At 35.0% G+C, this 14,514-nt stretch overlaps 1 protein-coding gene and 1 pseudogene across 1 annotated transcript in view; both read right to left on the minus strand.

The window, feature by feature from the left end:
- The window catches only part of LOC120226842 (laminin subunit alpha-2-like), a gene marked incomplete at both ends in the record, with an annotated part of 149,517 nt that overhangs the window by 54,759 nt on the left and 80,244 nt on the right, over positions 1-14,514 (minus strand). Inside the window, one exon of the mRNA XM_039225007.1 lies at positions 5,958-6,082. Coding sequence (XP_039080938.1) covers positions 5,958-6,082 — 125 coding nt within the window. The remainder of the gene's footprint in view (positions 1-5,957; positions 6,083-14,514) is intronic.
- LOC120226843 lies at positions 8,478-8,573 on the minus strand (annotated as a pseudogene).

A 14,514-nucleotide genomic window follows, 5' to 3' on the forward strand; every position in this document is an offset into this window, starting at 1 on the left:
ACAAAGTAAGGTGATTTAGCGTAAGAAGGGAAAGCACTCTGCATGACAATGAGTAAGATTTTCTGACAATTTTGTGATCTTTTCTATGAAGTAGGTCTTAATATAACTCGCCCTGTCCACACCGGTGGAGCAGAGTCAGGGTTTGCCAGGATTTCTGATCATCTTACCCTACAAAAGAAATACTTAACAAGAGTTGAAAACTAACCTGTGCTAACATGTAATTTTAGGTTGTTACCAACTTCTTTCAAGGATAAGTAGAGGATTCCCACTAGATAACACTGCATGGTGCACTGGGAACTTAGAAAGAAAAATATATATGTGTGTTTGTTACAAAATGGTAATGCTGCAAACTCCATTCTTTTTGTTGGTCTCCTAAAGAAGTTTATGCTGAAAAAGATATATAGTGTATAGACCAGGGCCACAACTCCTTTTGGTCTGGTGCCATTTGGACCCTATTTTAACTATCTTCTAGTGCACTGAATCAATAGTACATGAATGAGTAATAAACTCTAACCTTTGAAAAATAGGTGAGCAAATTGATCTACTACTCACAAACTCTATCCAACAAATTTATTTTTTGCCTTTACAAAATAGAGCCACAAACACGTAATTGACATATTCTGGCAAGCTTTTAGCTCTTTAAGCTAAAGCTTGATGCTGAATGCGTCTGTACACATACACACATGCACACACACACACACACACACAAACTTCTATTTCACATTTCAAACTCATATATATTAGTTATAGGAACATCATCTACTATATATATAAATATGAAATATAAAATCTAGAAATATAGATAGATACTTGGAAACAAATTTTTAGACATTTCAATTGAAACTCTAGAGACCCAACATTAATTAAATTATATTCATTTACAGTAATAGATCTGTCTCAATTACTATGAAAGGATGTTATAATTCTCCTTGAATAGCTGATATAAACTTTTTTGAGTTATGATATTATGGTGGATTGAAGCCTTTCCCTATGTCATACGCAAGGACTTCATGAAGGAGGGGGTAGGAATCATAACTTCCTTGAAGATAGAGTTGATTCTTTCTGCTCACAACTCCATCATCTACACTCAATGCTCATACTGTCTGCAGGGCCACTCTTAAATCCTTGTGCTTTTTCTTGGGTGGCTATCTTTTATATTTCCTTATGTTTGCTAATTCCAAATTTGCCTCAATAGAGTTTCTAAGATTTAGAGTTTGCTAGTCTATGTCATTCTTGTGGACACTACAGAGATGAATTGGCTTCCTGGATACCACCCCTTCTCCTTTTTACTCTGTTCATCAATTGTTCTTTTTCAGTCTCCTTTGTGGAGGCCCTTATACATCATGTCCTCGACCTCTTTATGTGTCTCCCAGTTCAGTCTTCAGATTTCTCCTATCTTGTCCTGTCCTCTCTCCCTTAAACTGATCTCATTCCATCTGAAAACCTTTGCATCTACACTAACAAATCAAAAACTGAGTTCCCCACCTCCAAAAAATACCCCTGGTCGTCTGTAATTCCCCCCATTTCATCCAAGGTCACTCTGCACTTCTATTTGTTCTTCCAGAAACCACAGAGTCAACCTTGTCTCCTTTCTCTCACATTCCACACACATTCTACCTGAAACTGCTGCTACCATCAGTAACATCACTGCATTACCCGGTTCCAAGCCACCTCTTGCCATTGGAAGACATTTAGCCATTAGGGCCTTTCACAAGCTACCGGAGCTTTCCTGCCTCCTCTCTTGTCACCTTTCCCCTAACACCATTCAGTCTGCTCCAGTGGCCCTGGACCCTTGCTGTCTGCCAAGCATGGGCCAGTCTCCAGGCCAGTGTAGTGGCTTTTTCCTCTGGCTGGACGTCTCTTCCTCCAGGGAGTCACATGGCTCTCCCCATCACTTCATTCAAGTCTCTGCACAAGCCTCATTTGTTCATGAAGACCTTCGTGAGCACCGTGTCTGAGAGGGGACCCCAGTCTTTTCCATCTCAATAATATGCAAGTATCTCAAATCACTGAGGCTGCTTTATTTTCCCCGGTAGCACTTTCACTGTCTGATATTATGTTATACATCTACTTGTGTTTTGTTCAGCTTTATCACAGTATAACGGGCAAATGAAAAAAGTTGTGATGTAATTAAAGTGTGCATGTGATGATTTGATATACATATATGTAAAATTAATTAACACCTATCACCTCACATATTTACCTTTCTTTCTTTTGGTGAGAACACAGGTTCTATTTACTTCGCAAGTTTCAATTATACAATAAATTATTATCAACTATAGTTACCGTGTTATATATTAGATCCCTAGATTTCATTCATCTTATAACTGGAAATTTGTATACTTTAACTAGCTCTCCCAATCTCCCACACCTCCCACCCCCTGGTAACCACCTCTCTACACTCTATGAGTTATTTATTTTTTAATCCCACACATTATAAGGAAAGCAATATCATTTTTTTTCTTTCTCTGTCTGGCAAAAATTATTGGCATGCTTGGCAAGGAGCAAAAGACTCAAATGTAGCATCATTGTAGAAGGGAGGAGAGGGCATTCACCTGGAAAGGTGGTCAGATTGTAGAGGGTAGAGGGTTTCTTCTACTCTGCTGAAAAAAATACCTCACCTTTCTCTGAGTAGGCAGTGAGAAACCCCAGAGCAATGCTGCACTGTCACAGTGGTTGACAGTTTGTCCTATTTGTTTTGGTAAGAAATATTGAAAAACTAATATGTGGAAGTGAGTTAGTAACCATTCACCATGCCATACTCCCTACTTTTCATTGGCTACACAGTTGGAGGTCATTGAAGAGAGGTGTCTCAGCATTCTCCATCTATATTTCAGAATCTATTTTTATATCTCAGGAAGAAATGCCTTTCTTCTTTGCCCTGGCTGGGTTTTTTTGCTTTGCATTTAAACTCTTCTCTTCTTACCATACACAGGTCTTTGCTTTGTCAATTAATGTTGCAAGATTTAGGTGGTGATATTAGTGGGTCAGGAAATCATATTAGTGGGTTTTGACTAAAATGTCTTCTAATCATGCAGAATAAAATTGAGAAAAATTATTGGATATATGTTTATAAATAGAGATTATATAAACACAAGGGTTTTTTTTGTGTGTGTGTGCACCAAGGTATGATGTAAAAAGAAATGATTTCTTATAGTGTTTGCAGTTAATAAAGTCTGACAGTCACTGAACTAGCGTCTAAGATTCGGCATTCTGATTCTTATAAGGTACTTTCCATAAAAATATACTTGGATTATATAAACCACAGAAACAGCAATAAAACACACAATTTTATTGATCCTGCTAACCAATCCTAGCACTCTTTCTTTTCCTCCTTGAAATTTCCTAGAGATAAATTGACATCCTTGTAACATAATGTCTGTTTCCACTATGGACTGTCAACACTCCTCGATGACCCTCATGGTTAATTGCTGCTGTAAGTGCTCAGGCTCCATTAGGGGCATCTACTCTTTTCTCCCACGGTGCCCACTGCAATGTGGTCTTACTTCCTTTGCCCCCCCGGACAGCTCCTGTCTTGGCTCTTCTTTCCCTTCTGGTTTCTCTAGTGTAGGTTAATTCTGTCTTTCCTTCTTTCCGCATACTCCCCCTTGGGTCACATAACCCTGGGAAATCTTATCCAATTTTAATTCATTTATTAATGTATCTCTTCCTCCATCTGCCCTTCCAGTTCTCATGTTTCTATTTCCTGTAGCTATTTGCATATTTCCATTCGGACAGATCTTTCACATCAATTTTAACCTGTTTGGAACATAAATTGTCTTTCCTCTGCAGTAGCTCTCCTGATCTCCCTATTTCAGTTAATTGCACTACGATTTTTGAGGTCAGCCTGGCTCAAAACCTTTGGCTTCAACTCTTGCCTGGCCTGAACCCCTCATATCTAATTAGCTATTAGTTCTGTAGAGCTGCATTCAACATTGTTCCCATCTATCTCCTCATCTTCCTTCTTCTTACTATTACTTACCTTCAGGTTCTAATTATCTTTTGTCTAAATTAGTGTAATAGCTTATTAATTGCTTCACCTTTTTCTTTGCCTCTTTCAAATCATTTTACTTAGCTCTCTTATAACAGGCTTTCTAAAGTGTAGCACTGATTGCATTAACCTTTTTTTGTTTGTTTTAACTAAAAGTTTGCAGTGTTTCTTCATTATATAGACAATTAAATAGTAATTTCTTAGACTGGTATTCAAGGATTTCTATAATATGGGCGCCATTCTCCTCACTCATTTTCATCTGCAATTATGAATTCTATTTGAACTCCCACGCTCCAATTTCTTACTTATTAGTTCTTCAACGTGCCTGTGTTTTTTGTTTTCTAAGTTTTTGTTCATATAATCTCATGCTATCTCCACCAGTAAAAACCTTTCAATCCACCATTCATGATCTATTATAAATGGTACTACTTCTTCCAATATGTTCTTGAAGCTTCCAAAGTCAAGGGTGGTGTCTTGTGCTTTTGAATTCTCTTTGCATTTAAGTTGACTTCTCTTAAGACATTTTATTGTGAGCCTTTTCAATACATGTTATACTTGATTGTCATCAAAGAAGTTATCAATTACTGAATTTTTCTAATCCAATGGCTCCCATTTTAATAAATAATAAAATAATTAACTTTCTCTTTTAATAAATGATAAAATAATTAACATTCTCTTTGTTTAAATCTGGTCATCAGAGGGAGATTAGAGAGAGGAAAAATAGAAATAATGTTATTTTTCATACACCTACCAGTTGATGCTTGGGTGAACAAAAAGAACGTATTTTATCCTTATCAATAACCCACTTACCTAAAAATTTACATCTGATTAAAGACTGGTGATTCTTTTAAACAAAAATAGAGGAGCTTGCAGAAGAAAGAGAGTCAATTTACCTGAAAATGTTTCAGAATGTATATAAGGCCAATGATGAAGAAAAACCTGAGTCAGCACGGGTGGAATCCTCTCTTTATCTAAGTTGTTTTGTGGGTTTTATGCAGTCAAGATACGGAGTCCAGGATTCTAATTCCAAACGAACTGCCACACATTCTTTTCAAAAGCAAGTTCTTAGAGAAAACACTGTTCTACCATGTAGAGACTGCAGTCCATAAATCACTTAGCAGAAAATATAGACAGCCTTTACAAAAAGGATTTTTTATCAATATATAAACCAATGCAGAACATGCAGACAACACTGAAATAAAATAGTCTAGCTTTTGTTTCCCCTTATGGCCATGTTTCCATGGTACCAAGCTCAGACCATCTTAATAGAAAGGGGCTGTGATTCTGAGAGTATAAAAATAAGTCACCCTCCTTTAACAATTTTTTTCAACTATTTTCTTAATACTTCTCTCCAAAGGGAGATGATATGCACTGAAACACTTCCCCATAGCTGAGTTTATGACAGAACTACATGCAAATACAAGACCCTTATAAAAGTGTATAAAATTGTGCATGTGTATACATATATCATTTATGTCATTAACATAACTTATGTCAATATTAGTATTTAAATTTTAACCAATACATATTATTTAGTTGGGACTGGGTTTTAATGGAAAAATAAACCATGGAGGACTATGTGCCCACTTTTGTCACGTTTTTATAGTGTTTAAAAATATTCTCTTCTTTAAATTTTCTTTATGTTTTATTCAGTTTTTTGAAAGAGAGAGAGGGAGAGCACCAGCAGGGGAGGGGCAGAGACAGGGAGACATAGAATCCAAAGCAGGCTCCAGGCTCCGAGCTGTCAGCACAGAGCCCGAAGCAGGTCTCGAACTCACGAATCATAAGATTGTGACCTGAGCTGAAGTTAGGCACTCAACTGAGCCACCAGGTGCCCCCAAAATATTCTGTCTTAAACTGAGATTTTGTCTACACGGAAAAAAAAAAAAAAACAGAAATAGAAAGCCTGTATGCTACACAGATGGTGCTACTGATTGGGGAATCTGGTAATATTTCTCAATCTTACTTGTTGCTAGAAGAAATTAGAGGGCAGGCACATTGCTGACAGTCATTTGGCAGTCCCCTTACAATTCCATAATATCCAAGAGTACATCGTTCACAGAAGTCACCAGTAGTGTGATGTTGACAGTTCTGTAAAGGAAAGGCGAGAGTTTGTTTTTCATTTAATGAGAGAATGTAATTTATCATACAGCTCCCTACCTATAAATACATGTGCTCTGTGACCACACACACACATATCATTAAAAGAGTTCTTGATATGTGTGTGTATATATATATATATATATATATATATATATATATATAAATTTTTTAATGTTTATTCATTTGTGAGAGACAGAACACAAGTGGGGGAGAGAAAGAGAGAGAAGGAGACATAGAATCCAAAACAGGCTCCAGGCTGTCAGCACAGAGCCTGAGACAGGGCTTGAACTCACAGACCTCAAGATGATGACCTTAGCTGAAGTTGGACGCTTAACCGACTAAGCCACCCAGGTACATCCCTGATATATATATATATATATATATATATATATATATATATATATAGTTTTTAAAGATGTTATTTCATAAGAGAAATTAATACCAGGCTGTTGTAGCTATACTGACAGTAAGAATTTCTTTTCTCTTTTTCTTATATCAATCTCTGTATAAATTTTTCTCTTGTTATAATCTGGGGAACATATTTCACAAATTTCTAAAATTGATTATATCATCTGGCCATCTATGTGTCTTCTCCAGAAGGTGCTAGAAAAATACTAAAAACTTTGGGAACTTGGTGCATGCCTGTCAGTGGATTTTTTAAAACCAAACAAAGGTAAAAAGCATAAATATTTTATGAGGCATCAATAGAAAAAAGAAAAGAAAAGAAAAGGTTAGCCTAGTTACTCCTCTAAGAATGTTATTCATCTAATTTTGTCAAATGTTAATAACTCCTTATAAATAGGGACCCAATCTGAAACCGGGAATCTCAGGTCAATATTTTATTTTTCAGGCTGCATAATAAGAGGTATTCAAGTAATATGCTTTAAGACATTTCCATAAGGAAATGAGACTAGTTTCAGAATAGTATGCAGTTTTGTAATTAAAATTCTCATAAAGTAAAATTATCTTTAACACACTGCAATCATTCATGCAGTAAGGACTTAGGAAGAGCTACATGCCAGGCACTGAGAGGAATCAAGTGTAAGAAAAAGGTAAAATAACATCCAAACCTATACTCATTTATTTCTACTTTGGGAAGATAATTTAAAAGTGGCAAATAAGAAACATGGCTGCAGGAATGCAATACTGAATGCTGTTTAGCGGAAACATGATATTTGACATTGGGAGTTGGAAAAAAGGAGGAAATCGGAGGAATTAGGAGTTGCGGTTTAGCTTGACCAGAAGGATGATATCTTATAAACAATAGCAAAAGAAAAGTTGAGAAGCAAAAAAAGTCGGTAATCGTTGTATATGTTAGTGAATTGATCTGCCCAGCTTTGCTGGGGCCATAGAGACACCTATGGGCTCCATATTGAAGTTGGCCTGGAACTCATATGCTGGGCTCTTGGCTCTATTCAGTCCATCAAGAAGCACATATTTATTTTTCATGTGTCTTCTAATGGCCAGAAAAGATTTGCTATGGTATGTGTGGTCATTCACAACAAACAGTAACTGAAGTCATTTGCTTTATAGACATTGTCATGGAATTGTAACTTTTTTAGGGCTTCTATAGACTTTTTTTTTTTTTCAGAGTTTCTGCTATTTCCTAGGGTGAAATCATGACATCATCATAATAAATTTTAGGCTACTATTTGTTTTGGTTATTACCATGGGGGGCTATATTTGAAAATACATTATGCCACTTACAGATACATTTTATTATAATGCAAAATGGATACAGTTTCTTATATAATAGCATACAAATCTCAAATACTCTAATTCTCCACCTCTCTCTCAGCAGATGATAGCCCCAGATTTTCAGAGAAAAGGAAGCACTCACTTGAGTGTTTCCTCAATTTCCTGTAAGACTCATCACTGGTCTTGCACTACTTTCCATCCCTTTAAAATTCATTGCAGTCCATGGGAAGTGGTGTTTTGTCCTTTGTCTAAAACTACTTTCTGCCTAAACTGGATTTCTTACCTTACCACCTCCCCATTTTCTCTAGCATCTATGTTTTTTCCTTCTTTGCTCATTTTTCCCATTAGGACTTGAGGTTGGTTCAAGATTTTCATAGCTCAAAAATATCTCCAGGGCTTCCAATCTTTGAAGGCTAGGGACTATTTTTGATAAGCATTTTATTTTATTTACTTAAAGTTTATTTATGTATTTTAAGAGACAGAATGTGTGTGGGTGTGCACATGTGCATGCATGAGTGCAAGTGGGGGAGGGGCAGAGAGAGAGAGAGAGAGAGAGAGAATCCCAAGCAGTTTCCATACTGTCAGCACAGGGCTTGATGCAGGGCTCAAACCCACAAACTGAAACCATGACCTGAGTGGAAACCAAGAGTCAGAGGCTTAACCAACTGAGCTACCCAGGCACCCGATAAACATTTTTTGCGTGTCATCCTTGTGCAGGGGCCATGCTAATCTTCTCTGTATCGTTCCAATTTTTTAGTATATGTGCTGCCAAAGTGAGCATACCCAATAAACACTTTAAAAGCACTGTTTATATTCCTGATTTCTATTTCCTTAGCTCCCTTTAGCTCTCCATGATTTAAAAAAGCTCCTGATTTTATTATAACTCTAGGCTCACTCATAAGACTTTTGTTGATAAATCAAAATTTACTGACAATAGTAGGTCCTCATGATACATGAATTTTCTGCAGCAGCTAATATTTCTGGCCACTCTTTGAACTTTTCTCTTCCTATGGTTTCTTTACTAGTCTAGGTTGCTGATTTTTTTCTCCTACTGTTTCACGGACTTTTTCTTCCCTTTCTGTTCAGTAAGATTGGTCTTTGATTTTAACTTTGGCTCTCATCTTTTTTTCTTTTTTTTCCCCTACGCATTCTATATTGGTGATTCTATCCATTACTATGACTTTAGTTATCACCTCTTTGCCAAAACCTCTAGATTTTATATATTCAACCTAGATAGATATCTCTGATGAATTCTAGGCTTGCATTTCCAAATGCTTCCTGGATAGATCATATTGCATAACACAAAAGCACTTTGAAATTGAATGTCAAAAATTAAGCTCATCTCTTTTTAAACCTAATTGCCCATTTCATCTAGAGTCACTATCATCTGCGTAATTACCCAGGCCAGCAATCTCAAGGCCTCTCTCATTCCACAGAACCTGTTTGATCATCATGTTCCATGATTCTCTTATTCTCTATTTCTTTACTTCCTTGTCACTATGATTTTTATCTGGCTGCTGTCATCTTTTACCTGGCTTACTAGGAGAGAATTTAGGTTAAGATCCTACTTCTAATGTTTTTTTTTGTTTGTTTTTGTTTTACCTAGTGATTTCCCATCGTGTAATCAAAGTGGTCATACTATGGAATTTATCAATCCATGCCATTTTCTTGCTGGAAAGCCTGCATTAGTTCTCCGTTATCCTCAGGATGAATTAAAAACTCTCTATTATGGAATGAAAGACATTATTATCTGGTTACCCCCAGCCTTACCTCTAGCCACTGAAACCTTTGTACACTATGCTAACGTCATATAGGACCATCTGAAATTCTCAAATTACCCCATGCTCTCTTTTTCCTCTGGGGCTTCTTGAATGCAAATCTCTTGTGATGGAATGTTTGTCCCTTCTCTTTTCTGGCTAGCAACTATTCCTTTCAGCTCTCATTTTAAATGTTGCTTTCTCTGATAAACGTTCCCTTATGTCTGAAGTCAAGACTAAATGCTCCTTCAACATAATGATTAAAACATAGTGGACATTTGATGACTATTTTGAATGACTGCATGAATGACTGCACATTATAGGAAGTATAGATGAAACTGGTCAGTCTCCTTGAGATGAAAAAGGCCAAGTTTGAAGTCTAATGACTTCATAGAAATGTGGTTAGCAGAACAAGATGCTTTATCATATTTTGCATTAGGATTTGTTGTAAAAGTACTATGATCTTCTTTTATTCAGGCATTCAAAGAAACCAGTAATTTAGTAACAAAATATCCATTCTATTTTTAAGAGCAGCATGGCAAGATATAATGGTTTGAAGATAAAATGATTATCTATGAATTCCAGTCTAAATCATTCAGCAAGGTGTAAAATGGTAAATAAGAGTTAACTGGGGGATTGTTTTAAGAACACATTTTACAGTTATTGAAATAAACATGTACCAGAAAATACATAGGACCTTGAACAATTATCAGCATTTTGCTTCTGTGAAAATAAACTCACTGCATAATGAGTTATTATATGTAACATAATATAACAATAGTTGGCTCAAAACACAGATAATGTTGATCATTATTATATATACAGAGATTCAAAAATATGGTTTGCTGCTCTTATACCTACAATTCTATACACAGATCAAGAAAACATTTTAACCTTCTCTGGAAAGTCAATCCTTCAGAGTTTGCTGACATACACATTTGTTGCTTGGTTGACAAACTCAAGTGTTCTGGTTAGGTCCACAAACACAACACATAAATCATGATGCTAGTTTTGAAACTTTCCAACATAGATATTTCATATGATTTTACCGTCTGCTTTGAAAGAGTGGACATATTTCTCTTGCATAGAAATTAATCTTTAGGAAAATTTTCTACATTTTAGATGGCTAATAAGAAGTTAATTATATTCTCAAGAGTGATATTATGTGCTTTAGTACCTTTTCAATAGCAGATTAGACTATATGATGTTCATGGTTTTTGCCTATGGGAAAACTGGTGGTATATACTCCTTCCACTAAATCAAAAAAATATAACATTAATAGTATATAATACCTTAGATTTGAAGTGAGAAATTACTTAGCCTTCTTTCCTCACAGGGATGCCTCCATTCTTTTTTTTCGATATGTTATTAAATGAATGGCTCCTTATAAGGCACCCCTGCTCATCTTGCACCATTAAAAGCTATGAAGTCTTTCCTTGTGTTGAATGAAAATGGGTCTCACTCTGATTTTCTGTCAATGATCCAAGTTCTTTCTGAAGCTATGAAGATTAAGTCTAATTCCCATCACCCAAGGCAGGCCCTCAAATGTCTAAAAAATACTATTCCTTCCTAAAGTATTTTTTCTAAATACTAAAGTATATTTTTCTTCAAGCTAAATATTTAATAATCTTGATTACTCAGAATTTCTCTTAAAATAGATATTAAAGTCTCTACCTGTGGTTTGCAAATATAGTGAATGTACTCCCTTCCCTGATCTGGATCTTGTGTGAATGAATGTGCAGTCAAGTAAAAACGCCTATTTTACAGGCATTGCTGTGATGTGTCATTTCCTCTGCTCTTAAACTCTAGAATATAAGCTCCTAGAGGGTAAGGCCCATGCATTCCCCATCTTGGTATCTTTTCATCACTTACCACAATACCTTCAGATTGGAAATGTTTATCAAATGCCACAAGAATGAAAAAAAAAAAAAAAACAAACCCAAGTGAGCTACCTAAGTTCAAAACCTTTTATATTAATTTCATCTTGTTAATTGTTGCTCATACTTCCACATGTCAAGCTCCTTTAGCTTCTTGACCACCATCTGATACATTACAGGACACCTGCAACTTGTGTCATCTATTTGATAGATCTCATCCAAATCACCGATAATGATTTCAAACAGGACAGGGTGAAAGCCTAGGTCTCATCATTGGAGGCATGAACCTAGAACCTAGCACACAGTTCAGTAACTTCCACACCCATAAAACTTGTTAAATATTGACTATCTGGCCCATATTTTCAACTTTGTTTGTAAAAATATCATGAAACATTCTGTCAAATGCCTATTGAAACAAACTAGAGTTTGGATCATAGAGCTAGCCTTTACTGGCTTATGATTTAATCAAATTTCTTAATTTCTGTCAGCATTAGCTCATCAACTGTAAAAAGAGGAACAATTCTATCTACCCCATAAGCTTATTGTAAGAACAAATGTGAAAAAAATCTATCTACAATGACCAGCCTTGGTCCTGGTACATGCATAAGGTTAGACATATGTTACTGCTATTATTTTTGCTGATTTTGAGATATGATGTATCACACCTTCTGATAAATTTGATATTGTAATGGTATTCAGGGAGAGTCTCAGATATTATACATATAGTAACCACAGCAATTATTCTGTTATGTTTTATTTTGAGTTAATTATACTGATTTCTAACTATCACTGTTTATTTTTTCTATATTTGACAAATAGTAGTTAAGCCAGCAATCCTTAAGTTTTACTAGAGATCAAAATCAATGTTTGCTACATTTTACTTTCCTTTACAAACCTGGAGTGACATTTCATTGCTTTCCATCCTATGGCAAATTTCATATTTTCATGATTTTGCAAATATTTTTCATACATGGCTTTTAATCATATTTGCAGACTCTGTCAGTACTCTAGGATATAATTCACCTGGGCTTCAAAATCAAGATCATTTAATCAGATAACAGTGTGTTTACTCTCTTTCACAGTCTATAGGTAGCACTTTGTAGTGTATTTGAAAACTGATTGTAATATATTTTATCCAATGCTCTGTAGGTTACTTAAAATTTCTAAGCATTAATTTAGAGTTGTAAAAATACCACTAGCAATTTCTACTTTGATAATATTGTTAGATAAATTCAACAAAATAAGGTTTACAAAACACCTTAAATGCAGTAGATTTGTGTTATGAGTCTGTTTACCAAATATAGGGCTAATTGGTTAATCACAGATGCTGGTGGTTTCAATGAGGCAGATCAATAATGGAGGTTTATTTTTTCTTTTCATTTTAATATAAGAATTGTAATAGAGTGAAAATAATATTTCCACAAATTATTTGGTGTAGAAAAAGTTACTTGAGCTAGCTGGGAATTCATTATTCCTTTTAAAAATTTGGAAAAATAATATTGACCGGGATGGGGGTGATGATATAAATATGTATAGATAGATATAGATATAGATATAGATATAGATATAGATATAGATATAGATATAGATACAGGTAAAGATGTAGATAGTGACGTGTGTGTTATATAACGCTGAAAAACTATCATCTATCTATCTATCTATCATCTATCTTCTAACTATCTATGTATCTACCTACCTACCAACCTACCTACCTATCTACTTACCTACCTAAGAGTGTCTGTTGGGTGTATGTGCGTGTACTGATTAGTGTTTGTTCACTCACCTCCTCTTCCCCCTGGCTTCGGGTTCAATATCATATAGGTTTTGCTCTTCTATTTTGAAGACAATTTTCCCTAAAGGACAATAGTCACTAAACTATTGGTAGCAACATGGCTCTGTGTAGAATATATTAATGTCTAAAGTAAAGCAACAGCTTTCTCGTAAGTATCATTAGGAATTATGAGGAGAATAGTTGCAAAGTGATGTGGGTTTTATTTAAAAGTTGAAATGCTTAGACTGTAAAGTTTTCTATACTATTTTTCTTCCCTACTCCATATTTTTAAAGAAAGCTATAAAGAAAATAAAAGTGAGGAAATCTAGCAGAGTGCTAGAGATAATGATATTTACATGTTTTTATTATCATCTGATTGACTCTTAGACTATAAATGATGGATAACATGTATGGTAATTATTATCTTTATCATCATCATCATTGCTATCACATTGATGGAGCTTACTATGTACTAAGTAAGTAGTGTTCTAACCCTTTATAAAGTATTTCATTGAATCCTTACAAAAACTCTATGAATAGGTACTACTATTATCTACATTTTATGAATGAGGAAACTAAGACCCCCATTGACATGAGATAAAATGACTGGGCTTCCACAGCCTACAAGAGATGAAGCCAGGATTGGAATCAAAGCAGTCTGACCTCAGAGTCATTCTTATGACCACTCTACCCAAGTACAGGGCATTGCTCTCTGTAATGGAGCTGATGTTAAATTGAGATCCACATAGAAAAGAAATCAGTATGTTTCACGTTTCCTCAGTTATACCATCAGAATAATAATAGCTATTTCCTATTTGCCTCCTGGGGCTATTTCAAAAATGAAAAAAGTTGCCTAAATTCAAAAGTTGTATGTTCCCTGAGGAAAATATAAAAATTTAGAATACAGCAACTTATACTAGTTATGCATATTTGATGTGCACATGTATTTATTTTTCACTTCATCTCTGGATATCTCAAAAAATAGACTTGTAGCACAAAAATAGCTATAATAGCTAATTCAAAAGAGTACAATACAAAGACAACAGTTTTTACTCTAAAAAATGAAATTAAATTGTTTCCTTTATGAATGTTTTTAAATTAATCCTATGAATTAAACGTAGCCTTTTTAAAAATACTAGTGAATATTGCATATGAAAGAAAAATGCATTTAATTCTCACTTAAGAATGTATAAACAATACCCCTAATGAAATTACTTATTCAATTTTAAAGGCCAGCAGATTGGTGAAGGAGTATGATACTGAACAAATAGTAATTAATTCAGGAATTCAAGGATGGTTAATATTTTTCAGTTATTC

This window comes from Hyaena hyaena, unplaced genomic scaffold, assembly GCF_003009895.1.
Source record: "Hyaena hyaena isolate Hyena2069 unplaced genomic scaffold, ASM300989v1 scaffold_1854, whole genome shotgun sequence".
Lineage (NCBI taxonomy): Eukaryota > Metazoa > Chordata > Mammalia > Carnivora > Hyaenidae > Hyaena > Hyaena hyaena.